Below are 13,961 nucleotides of genomic sequence, written 5' to 3'. Positions count from 1 at the left end.
AAAAAGAACGGGGTATAATGGAAATTAGATATCTATGTGATCACTTTTTTTACCATTTGAACGGTAACACATGTAACAATACGTCTCTCGAACATTTTATCTAAAAATTAGCCTCATGCAATAGTTAACTAATCAAAAATCACTATTTTTTTAAAAATTTGTTTTGAGAAAAACAAAAATAGATTTTCTCACTAATTCTCACTCTATGTAATAAGTGAAACACATTGATTAACATACTGAACCATTTTTTGAATAAAATCCCAGTAAGTAAGATGTCACAATTTTCTGTAAATTAATAATTGATTATTTATATAAAAAATTAGCTATTTCACAAAAACAATTATTGTTTATTAATTGTCAAATATATTTATGAATATAATAATAATAATAATAGAAAGTCAATGAAAAACTATATAATAAAAATAATTTAAATAGTATTATACATATTAAAATATAGTCAAATCTATTAATATAATATTAATATAATATCAATAAAAAGAAAATAAAGAGTCAATATGTTAAATAAGACCAGTAAATTAATCAAAAGAATGAATAAATCAATAAATAAAAATATAAACAATAAATTAAAAAAGCTTAGAATAAACATTGAGGCACATTTCACATATCTTTATTACTTAATAAATAATAGTCCAGTCAAAAGTAAAATTTTGCATCTTTTGAAAAGAAAATTTTACATTAAAAACAACCATTTTAAACTCTTAAAAAGCTAAATACATAATCTCCCACCATTACTAAAATCTACCCCTAAATAAACCATTAAAAACATTTTAAAAAAGTATTCATTAATTCCTCAAATTTTAAATGGAAATCATTTAATCAAAACCGACAAATATTATTATATTATTATATTATTATATTATATTATATAAATAAAAGCTGTATAATAGACAGAAAAATTTGTGAATAGATACAACTGGCACACTGTTCTCTAAACCCTCAGCTCTCTTATGATGAGAGAAATCCCAATCATCTCCAAAAGTTATTTTTATTTCAGCTTTACAGTGAATGAGAGTAAACCCAGCCATTATTAAGCTCTTTTCACTATGTCTTCCTTCTTCATTCCATTCATTAATTGATCTCATCTAACTTAATCGATTTTTTTTTAATTCAGTTTCTTCTTAGATCTGCTTCTTATTTCATCACTGCATTAAAAATGAAAAATTCTGAAAAACTCATTTGGGAACAAATGAAGAGTCCTAAATCTGCCACCCCAATCTCCAATGGAGGTGTATTAGTAACTGCATCTGCACATTCCAGAACCTCCCATAAACTTCTCGTCTTACTCATCCTCTTCGTTTCCATTACCTACGTTCTCTACTCGCTTAAGCTCGTCTCAACTTCACGCGCTTGCCAAGAAAATACACCATTCTCCACCGACAATAAACTCTCTGGTTCCATCAATGCCACCGCAATAACAACCACCAACCGCCTCGCCACCACCGTTGACGGCGGCGACAAGACGCAGCTCCGCCATGTAGTTTTCGGAATCGCGGCGTCGGCGAAGCTATGGGAGCAGAGGAAGAACTACATTAAGCTTTGGTACAGATCAAACGACATGCGTGGTGTTGTGTGGCTAGATGATAAAGTGAAAACGGAGAAAAACGAGAGTCTCCTCCCGCCGGTGAGAATCTCCGGCGACACTTCGAAATTCGCTTACAAGAACAAGCAAGGACACCGGTCCGCGATCAGAATCTCGCGAATCGTATCCGAGACGCTGCGACTCGGAATGAAGGACGTGCGGTGGTTTGTTATGGGAGATGATGATACCGTTTTTGTGACGGAGAATTTAATTAGGGTTTTGAGAAAGTACGATCATAATCAGTTTTATTACATTGGGAGTTTATCGGAGAGTCATTTGCAGAATATTTTCTTTTCTTACAATATGGCTTATGGTGGCGGTGGATTTGCGATAAGCTATCCTTTGGCGGAAGCGCTGAGCAAAATGCAAGATCGGTGCATTCAGAGGTATCCTGGATTGTACGGTTCCGATGATAGAATGCAAGCTTGTATGGCGGAACTCGGTGTTCCACTCACTAAAGAAACCGGGTTTCACCAGGTGAGTTTGGTTTTTCAACTCGGTTTTTGATTTTTATTTTTATTTTTTGATTTTATTTATTGTTTGCAATTTCAATCAATTTGTTTTTGTTTGTTGTTGCTGTCATTTTCTTATTATGAATCGTGGTTTATTTATCACTGTGTGTTTATTGTGTGGCCCCGTTGGTATTGGGTTTGTTCGGTGGGTGTGGAACTGCTTTCTGAATTGCTCTGTTTTTATCTGTTTTTTTAATAGTAATGATTCAAGTGAAGCTTTTTTTATGGTTGGTGTTGGATTGGATTCAATGAGTGAATGAAAAGAGTAACCGTTGGTATAACCAAATTGTGGAATTGCTGAAACTGTAGTTTCATTTTAATTAAGTTGTCGGTTTATTTTTGTCGGTGGTGTTTTATAGGCATTGTGCATTAAATTTTTGTTCTTCTGTTGTTGTGGTGGATTCAGAACTCATGCGTTAATTACTAGACAGTGGAATTTAATATCTCCTATGGCTTGTGGTAATATTTTCAATCTGATCAATCTAATGGTGAATGTGTCAAATTATTAGATACTAGTATACTAGTAGAATATGGAGTGAGAAATGGTGTTTTGACTTGCAACCGTTGGGACCACTAGTGTTATGCGGAATTGGCAAAATGGGTCCGGTCCGTTGGAAATGCTTGTTTTGGTTCTTTTTTTTTTTTGAGGCCTGCACACTCTCATATGTCCGTCCGTTCTGTTTTATTGCCGGATTTTGTGGGCATGAACATCAACAATAATTTTTGCAACTTTTAGCCTATGGGGTGCAATGCCCGCCCTGGCCTCGTTATTCGCTGGCCGGGCCAAGATTTTAAGCTTACACCCTCAATTATGGCTGCCCCACCCCACCTAATTTTCTGTGGGCTTTTGCGCGGTGGGCCTAAACGGGGCCTAACTAGATTCCTAACTAGTGTGCTGGCATGAAAATTGAGAGGGACCCAAATATGGGTATGAAAATTGAAGGGACCCAAATCTGATTTTGAAAATTATTAACATGTTAATAATAACAAAAAAAATTTGTTTCGGTCATCTATTTTAAGAGGTTGGTGGTGTCCAAAAGTTTGATCCTTATGCCGTTTTGGTGTTTAAATTTGACTTTATGATTTCAAGAGTTCCATATGGATGTATTAAGTTTTTTACTCTAAACGATTTAATAAGTATAGTTGCCTGGTCCCAAAGATCAAACTATTTTGTTTATGATTGGTTGTTGAGGCAATTAAAGTCATAAGGGCTTTTACCTTTTCTCCTAATTTCTTCGATCCTTGACCAGATCTAGGTTACTATCTCCCAAGGAGATCTTTGTGCTTTTTGTTATTGTGTGTCACCTAAGGACAAATATTTACAATTTGCTTTGAAAAGTTATTGTTAGTAATTAGATTATTCCAATTACTTTAAAAAGGCAATGACTTATGTTTTAAATTTTTGTAAATGTTTCCATTTTGTAAAAACATTTTTCACTTTTCATATTGTAAAAACATACATTTTCTTCCAAGGTTTTGTTTACTTTCTAAAATCATTTTCCACTTTTCATTTTAAAAAATGCGTGTTCATTTTAAATTGCTAATAAAGAGATAAGTAAAGGTAGCAAATGGGCATGTCCGTCCTGCCAAAAACCGGGGAGGGCGGGCATAATTGAAGGTGCGGGTCTAAAATCTTTCCGTCTCGCAAAAATGAGTACAGGGCAGGCCTGCGGGCACTACACAAATTTATGTTAATATCCGCGCCAACAAAAACCTGAAAAAAATGGGGCACGGCGAGACAAACATATTGAGGGTGCGGACCTAAAACTTTGGTCAGCCCTGTGAAAATGTTCAGGCAAAACGAGCATGTCGGCGGGCCGGACCCATTTTTAGATAAGAGATTCATGTATAGTGAACAAATGTAATTGTAGTATATAGAAAATGGAAGGTGAGCTTAAGAAGAACGCATTCACGAAAACATGTTGAGATTTTCAATTTTATTTTTTAAAAATGCTTGATCTGTTTTCAAAACATGTAAAAGGAATGGTGAGAATCTATATTCTCTTGTATTTATTAGTTGAAAATAAAATGAAAACGGAAGATATGTTTAAAGTAAACGGGCCTAAATACTTTTACCATTCTCAACACTATTATTGCATTTTGTTGAATAAAGCACTGTTGTAATGCCAATTAGATAAGAACTTCAGTACGGTCGTGCATTCTATTATTGTTTACTTAATTTCATATTGACATCCTCTGGTTTATTGGAACAGTATGATGTGTATGGGAACCTGCTCGGTCTTCTTGGATCTCATCCCGTGACTCCATTAGTGTCACTGCACCACCTTGACGTGGTTGAACCAATCTTCCCACATGTGACTCGTGTTGAAGCGCTCCAGCGGTTAACTATACCAATGAAGCTTGACTCAGCGGGGCTCATGCAACAATCCATCTGCTACGACCAATCAAAGAGCTGGACTGTTTCTGTTTCATGGGGTTTTGCTGTTCAGATAATTCGCGGAGTGTTTTCACCCCGAGAGATGGAAATGCCTGCAAGAACATTCTTGAATTGGTACAAAAGAGCAGATTACACTGCATATGCATTCAACACGCGACCTGTTAGTCGTCATCCATGTCAGAAGCCTTTTGTATTTTACTTCTCAAAGGCAAACAACAATGATACAATGCAACAGACACTGACTGAATACGAAAAGCATCGCGTCCCTAACCCAGAATGTCGGTGGAAGATGGCCAGCCCTTCTTCTATTGAGCGAGTAGAGGTACATAAGAAGACAGATCCGCATCTATGGGATAGAGTAAGTTATTGTCATCTTTGTTTACTCGCCAATCTGTTTTGATTGGTTTTAATTTCAAGTTTAAAGTAGGAAATTTTTACTGGTCTGGTGGCACTTCTATGTATGATTAGATTGGAATTTGATGTGGGTTTGTTTTGGTATGTATATTTGTGCAGTCTCCAAGGAGAAACTGTTGCAGAATTATGAAGTCAAAGAAGAAAGGAACCATGGTGATAGATGTGGGTGTGTGTAGGGAAAATGAGGTAAGTGAAGCATAGTTTTGACATGTTACTGATAAATTAAATATATTAGGGAGGTGGATTAGTCTTATGCATAATCTTTTGTTGGAGATCCATACAACAAATTTATTTATTTACTTTAGTGGTTCATTCCTTCGAAGTGAAATTTTATAATTCTTGCCTGCGGTTGGTTGAGTTGGGGAAAAGTTCATGTACAAAGAAATTTGTAGTTTAAACAGTTTAGATGGGACAATGGTAGGAGATCTTTGTAGCCATGCTTATTAATATCATATTCATGTGCCAATGTGCTATTTTCACCTACTTTATATGTTCACATTCTTATCAATTTCCTAATGTTATAATTAATTTGTTCATGTACAAAGAATAAAAGTTAGTAGTGGTTTGGTATAAATGAAACAACTATGCTGTGTAATTAAATTATGGGCCTGCCTTTTCTAATCTTCTCTTAAACTCACAAATGTTTAGATAAAATGACAAGATATATCCATAAGAAAATTGACATTTGCTAATTGAGCTAGACACATTTTCTATATAAAAAAGTTGGGAATTTCATGCCTCCTATAACAAAAAATATTGTACATTACAAATTTTGTCCAATAAACTATTGAAGTGTAATGAGCCTATTTACCACAGAAAAAGGTAGATGGACTTACAAGCGGCCCTTTATATTGATGGAGTTGGGCTCAATTAATTCTTTACAGATTCATTTATTTTTATGAGAAGTTTTTTTTTCTTTCCAAAATACTCTAAATTAAATTAAGGGAGTTGCTCAATGCATCTTAAGTGATGTTCATACATCTCGAAATTTAGAACTGCACTTTCGAGAGTATCTAAAATGTCCACACTTAAGTCAAATTTTAGACCTATGACAAAATGAGGCTCAACAAATTTAGAATTTTAATTGTGTAGTTGTTATGAAAGCATATTTTCAGAATCTTTGTTTTCTCAAATCAAAAACAAATGAAGAAATCGGAAGAATAATATAAATTAACATCAATTATTGGTATGTCATACATAAAATACGTTATATTACATAAAAAATCGTTAATGTAAATATAACATTACATTTCATCATCAAGTGGTGATTGAGGATATTTTAACATTTTTAGAATATTTTCGTTTGATCTTGCAACCTTAGTATCCATCTTGTTCAGACTTTTTGTTTCGTAACAGTTAAATATATTTTATATAATAGTTAAATTTTCATCCGTCTTCAGTTCAAACTTGTTGAATTGTATTTTTCCTTCGTTGTCAATTAAGAGTGAACGATAATAGAGCTTCATAAGTCTTCAATTGTCTGAATATCATAACCGATTCTCTAGTGTGAATTTTAGATTAATAAGACATGTGATCTCTTTGAACCTAAATTCAAGAGGAGACATCTTGTCGTTGAAGGAAACAAATGCGAGATACAAATATTGAATTATTATATGATGATTTCACTAACAACATGAGGGTGTTAGTTGAGATTTTTGAAAGGGTAAAAAATCTCAACATATTGAGGAGACTTGGAAAAAGTTGAGGTCTCAAGTTGAGAGATAAAGATTAAGGACTTAGTATTTGTCTAATAAGAAATATTTCCTCCAACGTTTTGACGCGAAGAAACGTTGGTTCAAAGCGAGTAACTGCTTCTCAATTTTATCTAAAAGGACACGTGGGAGACACTCAGAAACGAAAAAACATGCATAAATCTACGTGGCGAATGCTGAGGAGAAGAACGTTACAAAACAATTATTTTACACTTGTATAAATAGGAGTTCTAATATTAGGATTCAGGGTGTTCATTTGATTTCACTACAAAAACTCAAAAAACTCAAAATACCCAATATAGAGAGAAACAAGTTTCATTGAGTAACATGTATGAATCTTGAAACACCATTTCTATTTAAATACAAAGTCTTTTATTTTAGTTTATCTTCTTTCCAAATTTGCTTTCATTTCCTTACTAATTTCATTGTCATTTTTTGCATACACTTTTACAAAGTTTTTGCCTTTTAACATTGTCGAAATCACTTACATCCCAGAAAATATACTTTTCACATTACTTTTCTCAAAGATTTCAACCAAGTCGAAATCTTTCACTTTTCTATACAAAAATATGAGAGAACTTTTGACACTATGTCATATGATTATCTGATCGATCATGTAGTAACCTTCAATAAGAGACTAGCGTTTGTTTACCAAATTTCAGAATAAACAAATTGGCGCATCCAGTGGGACCCGTGCTAAATTTTTTTTTTTTTATCTTTTATAGATATCATATTTTATCTTATAAAAGTGTTCCATGTACATGAATTGTTCTGAATATTTTGTATGTGTTTAAGAAGTGAAAAATATTGATAAAATGATGCGTCCTCCTATAGATAATCCCAGTTTATAGAAAAATTCTCAAAATATAGTAGAACAACAGTCGAATTGATGGTTGAATAGGCAGTTATTTCAACAACCGTTGAAACAATTGCTCCAGTGGTACCATCAATGTCAATTGCACAAATACCATTGCAAGAGGTGGTACCCCCGCCATAGCCAGATAATTCCCTTTTCAACCCTGCAGTTGCAAGACCTTTGTTTGATTTTTCAATACCAATGACTAATAGGGATTACCGTTATGGCATGCCAACGTCAATGATGGTTGGCCTTCACACCAATATGTCGGCATATAACGACAATGCAATTGCCACCAAGCCATTATATAGTCCCCATAATGCTTCTGCGTTGACCCTAAACAATATGGTTTGGCCAAAAGGGATATGTTATATCCCTCAAATACAACCCTATTTAAATACGACTTCTATAATGGCCATGAGGAAACAGATGGATGAAAGCAACTTAGAAATGGTTAATACTTTGACCCAATAAATGGAAACTATAATTAATCCTTTGATTACGAATACAAACCAAACCTACGAGTTGTTAGCCAATCAAATGGGTCGAATAGTCGACTTTTTTAGCAAGCCTCAAGTTCAGGCTCGACCAACCCCTCAGATTTCAAATGTTAGGCAAGTCGAAATGCCTGAGAACGGGATGACCCAAGTAAAATTAGGTAAACATCAAGGTTTTCGACCACCAAAACCTACCCCGAATAGGGAAGACGAGTAATACATAGGACAACATAATCCTAGGCCTATAGTGGTCCAGAGAAACCAAGATGTTGACCAGGTTCTTTGACATGTCCAACAAAACAACTTTGAGGGACATAACAATATAGCTAATGTGGTCGAACAAATTTTGAACCAGAATGGCCTTAATGTGGGACTCCACAAACCTAATTTTATATCCTCTTTGTCAGAATAAGTTCGAGAAATTGGGCTTCCTGGGAGCTGGAAAGTCCCCAAGTTCACCAAATTCGCTGGCGACACTAGTGAATCTACGATCAAACATGTCGCTAGATATCAAACTAAGGCTAGCGACATAGCAAACAATGAGAATTTGAAAATGAAGTATTTACCAAATTCTCTAACAAAAGACGCTTTCACTTGGTTCACCACACCCCCTCCACACTATGAGTGCAACTTTTTGTTTGATGTATTTTGTATGATGTCAAAACTAGGATACTTTAACATTTATGTATATTAGACGGTATCCTCTGATTCTTAATGTACATCTTAGCTTTATGAAGCATAAAAACATTTGGAAATAAGTTGAAAAATGTTTCATGCATCAAAAATTGATTTTTATGTGAAAAACAACTATGTGTTGACACATACGCACTATAGGTCGACACATAGAAGAAACTTTTCTCTACAGGTCGACACATCCGATTTTCAGGTTGGCTCATGCACTCCATTTTTAAAGCTTGTAGCCTTTGTTTGATGTGTCGCCTCTACAAGTCAATACATGACCTTTACAGGTCGACGCATGACCTATATAGGTCAACACATACATCAAACATGTCGACACATGACTTACATAGGTTGACACATGCAACGTATTTTTCCAAAAATTCACAACTTTTTCAAATATTTTGCATTCTTTTTGCCTCCAAACATGTATGCATATAAATATTTCATACATGCATAATTTCTAGTAGGGTTCTAGAGTAAGCCTACATGAAACCGGGTTTCGAAAGTGTTCTCATCATCTTCAACCTCATTCTATGCATACACACAAACAAATTACATATAATCATTCTTTGTTTGGGTGACATCTAGAATAAGTTGATAACATCCAATTTAGGTTGATTGAATTGTAAATTGGGTTAAGATCTTTGAGGATTTCAAATAAGAAAACCGAGTTGGGGTTTTCCTTCAAGATCAATTAGGGATTTGAAGGTTTTGGACAAGGTTACACAATTTAGATCTGATCGAGTGAAGGCTTTGAAGAACGGAAGGTTCTTGCAAAGGAGTAGAGTGGGATGGTGGATCATATTGGTCAATATTGGGTTACAATAATTCGAAATTTGGATTTGGTCGAGTGAAAGCTTTGAAGAACAAAGGGTTTCTTGAAAAGAAGTAGCGTTAGACGGTGAATCAAATTGGCATTGTTGGGTTAATTGATCAAGCTTTGATAAATGGAAGAGAAAGTGTCAGAATCAACATCAAACTTAGGGTTTGTAGGGTTGGATTGCTGCATTTCTCTTGTATACTACTTTTGCAAAGTAAGGTTAATTTCATTATCTCAATTCGAATTCTGATTGAGGGAAGACGTACCCATAACAAGGTCGATTGGGGAACAACATAAATAAATTCTTGTGTACTCTCTCTCTCTCTCTCTTTCTCTCTCTCTCTCTCTCTCTCGCTCGCTCTCTTACTTTTCACTTGAAAATTGTTGAATTCATCGATTGCGTGATTAATGCGTTTGAATAGTTTTTTTTATAAACCTTTTGAAAGAGATTTTGTTGAGTAGATCACAATCCTTTAGATTATGATTGAATTTCAATATCAACTAAAATATTCATAATTCTAAACTAAATTTATTGCACACAGTGTGTTCGATAATTTATCACTTTAGTATTTTTGTGTGTTTTATCATTGGGAATAATCTATACTCCTAGAATTGCATTCAATTGATTGTGGTTGATCATTTCTTGATTAATTTGTTGTCATTATCATCACCTTGGTTACAATTACGCATATCCGAGCTTTTTGATAGCAGTTCGCTTAGACGACTCGATCTGGGTTACTTCTGCTTGCCATAAGTTTTTAAAAATAGTTTTTTGTTAAAGGTTTTAACTAGTGATCTATTCACCCCCTCTAGATAGAAGCTTGTCATCTAACACACACTATGTACAAACTTGGAGTAAATTGGAGAGACTATTCCATGAACAATTTTACATGGTCCAGTCGAAGATAAGTCTTAAGCAGTTGGCTAGTGTTAGGCTAAAAGTCTCTGAGTGAATATCCATAACTTTATGGAATAGTCATAAATATGGCTAAAAAATACCTTGCCTTGAGTGTGAATGATTTCTTGTAGACCTTTAAAGATCAGTATGAATATAATCAAGGATTCATGTGCTCTTTGCTTGCCTTTGTTGAACTTCAATCCATAGGCTTTACCAAACACACAAGCTTCACAAAGCTCCAACTTTTCGACCTTTTTACCACCTAGCAGATTTTGTTTCCCCAGTTCGACTAGACCCCTTTCACTGACATGGCCTAATCTCGTGTGCCATAGCTTTGTCTTCGACACAAGTTTTATGGATGCAATACTCGTTGAACTATTTACAACCTCAACCTAAAGGGTATACAAGTCGTTCTTCCTTCTTCCTCTCAAGACTTCCTGTGACCCTTTCATGACTCTTAGAATATAATGTTCTCCATTGAAAACATATTCTTTCTTGTCAAATTCACCAAGAGAGATACAATTTCTCTTAAGATCAGATACATACCTGACTTCAATCAATAGCTCATCATGGAGCTTGAATCTCACATATCCAATTCTTGCAATCTTGCAGGCTCTATTGTTTCCCAATAGAACTGATCCACCATCTTGGTCACATAATTCCTCAAACACACATTTGTTTAGAGTCATGTACCAAGTACACCCTGAATCCACAATCCACTCCTTGCTAGAGTTGTTGCTTGAAACCACAAGGACATCATATGATTCATATTTATCTTGCACAATGGTTGAGTTGCCATTATCCTTACTTCCATGATTATTTATACATTCAGGGTACACCTTTCTTGCTTTACTCTCCTTCTTACAATGGTAACACCTAATTGCAGGAGCGTCACCACCATAAGACTTCTGCTAACCTTTAACCTTCTTCTTCTCAGACCAACCATCTTTCTTTGAGAATTTCCCTTAACAAACAACCTTTCACTAATACACAATGGCTTATGCTTATTTCGTTCATTCAAATTCTTAGAGTACAAGGCTGATTGAACTTCTTCAAAGGTCAGAGACTATCTTTCATACAAGATATTTCCTTTGAAGTGAGCATGAGATTTAGGCAACACACACAAAAGCAATAACACTTATCTTCATCATAGATCTTGACATTAATATTTTCCAGATCAAGAATCAACTTGTTGAATATATCCAACTACTCAGCCAAGACTTTGTCTTCACTCATCTTGAATGAACACAAAGCTTGCTTCAGGGAGATCCGATTGACCAAAGATTTGGTCATGTACAACCCTTCGAGTTTTCTCCACATATGTGTTGTCGTCTTCTCCTTCGGGACCTATCGAAGAACCTTATCACCAAGGCTCAATATAATGGCACCGTGGTATTTTTTTATCATCATCGTCTTCTACTTCTCTATTAGGGCAACATCCATCTTCTTCGATCCTTTCAATGCTTCTAACAAACCTTATTAAAACAGAAGAGCTTACATCTTCAAGCGCCATAAATCGAAATCATTCACTCCGGTGAATTTCTCAATCTCATACTTCGTTGATGGCATCTTCATCCATGCTCACCGTACTAGTTTATTGTGACAAATATCGTACCAGGAGGGATATATATATATATATATATATATATATATATATATATATATATATATATATATATATATATATATATATATATAGGGAGAGAGAGAGAGAGTTGGTTGTAACCGTTTCTCTATTCACTTTCTCTGAAATTAGAGTTTACATGTTACAAGTGAATAACAACTTAATCACACTACTCTGACACACTAGAGTACAACCTATATATAGACTCCTAATATATGTATGTCATGTATGATGATAACATTCATACATGACATACATAACTATTACATAACAAAGTACATAACTAACTTAATTCATTTGCATGCTCGAACTAACTTCGACTACACCATGCACATCTTCGATGATTGCACGCTTAAGCTGACTTCGACTACAACATACACAACCTAGTGGAACCATAAAGCTTCCCCTGTCGAGACTAGATTTTGATCCAAATTAGCACAGAAATCCACATGGGGATCCACGAATCAAATGGAGGAATTTGAATGATGGAAAAATAAAATATTTTCCAACACACGATCTTGGAGGGATATTTCATGAAGCCACAAGGAATTATGATGAAATATGGGATATCATGGCATATAGGATTATAAAAAATAGAAAACTAGATGTTGGGAGAATGAAGAGATTTTGAACCTAGGGGTAAAATGTTCAATATCTACCGTGATGGTGGGACGAAAGTGCTTAGAGTAATTTTAGAGCCAAAAAATAATTGTTTAAAGATTAGTATCGGTGTAAAAAATTCAAAACTTGATAAAATTGTAAGAAGGCTAAGAAAGAGACAAAATGTTTAATATCTATTTTTCTATCTAATGTGAAATTCATACTCGTATATGATATACCAACAACCTCCACTTCAGGTGTGAGTTCATCCATTCTTATGGGTATGCTCCTTCAAATAGAAGTTTTGTTCATCAATATCTAACTTGCATCATCGTTGCTTCTCCTCGATGGAACATTCCTCCTAAATACATTGTTCAAGAAGATTTATGATACAAGGAGCTTCAATCGAATGAGACTCTGATACCATTGTCTGATTACTAAGAGGGGTCTAGAGATTATCATATTGGACTTTGAATATTCATATATAGCAATTTGAACGTCAAATCTTAACCAAAAACATTAAGGTATTAAGTATATGAGTTCTTTCACTTATAAAGTGTCCAACATCCAATTTTCCATTTAATATGAGACTCATACCCACACTTGATATATAAACAACTTTTTCCTCTAATGTGATCTTGTCACGATTCATCTAAAATATCCAAATTGTCATCTATGTTTTGTAACTTCCGAACTATTCTTTTTTAATGCATGTATCAATTTCAGCATCTCTAATATTCAAGAACCATACAAACCCGAACTTTTTAAACTCATCCATTTCTTATATAGGAAATAAAAACATATACAAATACTCCACACGCATTAAATACCTTTTAAAGTTCAACATGTGTGATATCATCTACAATGTTTGTAAAATAAAATGTTGTTTTATTATTTATCTAATTGTGAATCATATTGCATATGTTGAATTTGTGACCTCTCTATGATTTTACCCCTCTTCTATACCTATTCATGTTGCTGATTAACATGTTCTCAAATTTATTATTATCTAATTGTAAACAAGAGATTCTTCAATTCTGTTTATTTCATCCACAATGGACTAAGCTAAAAACAAATTAATGATCTTTCAATAAAGCAAATGAATTAATGAATTACATTTCTCACACAACCTTTGGTTCCTCCATGAAACCAATAAAGTTTTTTTTATAGGAATAAAGCCATTAACATTTCCAAAGATATAACTCATAGTTTAATATGATAACCAAAATTTTACTAAATAATAATAATTTTAGCATTTCATGGTGTAGTTAACTTTTGCATTTGGCCTTTATAATGTTATAATTTACATAAACTCAAAACATCTAAAACAATTTATAGTGAATAAATCC

General features: G+C 34.1%; 1 protein-coding gene across 1 annotated transcript; it reads left to right on the top strand.

Moving 5' to 3' along the window:
* Positions 1-918: 918 nt before the first annotated feature.
* On the top strand, positions 919-5,407 carry LOC127104240 (uncharacterized). The gene is made up of 3 exons (XM_051041434.1): positions 919-2,077; positions 4,326-4,868; positions 5,024-5,407. Exons 1-3 carry the CDS (start codon positions 1,175-1,177, stop codon positions 5,123-5,125), a joined length of 1,548 nt encoding a protein of 515 aa, XP_050897391.1. The 5' UTR covers positions 919-1,174; the 3' UTR covers positions 5,126-5,407.
* Positions 5,408-13,961: the final 8,554 nt, after the last annotated feature.

The sequence above is a fragment of the Lathyrus oleraceus genome, chromosome 7, assembly GCF_024323335.1.
Source record: "Lathyrus oleraceus cultivar Zhongwan6 chromosome 7, CAAS_Psat_ZW6_1.0, whole genome shotgun sequence".
Classification (NCBI taxonomy): domain Eukaryota; kingdom Viridiplantae; phylum Streptophyta; class Magnoliopsida; order Fabales; family Fabaceae; genus Lathyrus; species Lathyrus oleraceus.
Note: the sequence above shows the minus strand (reverse complement) of the source record. Positions and strands in the feature narration are given on the sequence as shown.

Coding starts and splice junctions, on each gene's coding strand:
- LOC127104240 (XM_051041434.1), top strand. CDS start 1,175: ATGAAAAATTCTGAAAAACTCATTTGGGAACAAATGAAGAGTCCTAAA. Junction 2,078..4,325: donor AAGAAACCGGGTTTCACCAG/GTGAGTTTGGTT, acceptor TTATTGGAACAG/TATGATGTGTATGGGAACCT. Junction 4,869..5,023: donor ATCCGCATCTATGGGATAGA/GTAAGTTATTGT, acceptor ATATTTGTGCAG/TCTCCAAGGAGAAACTGTTG.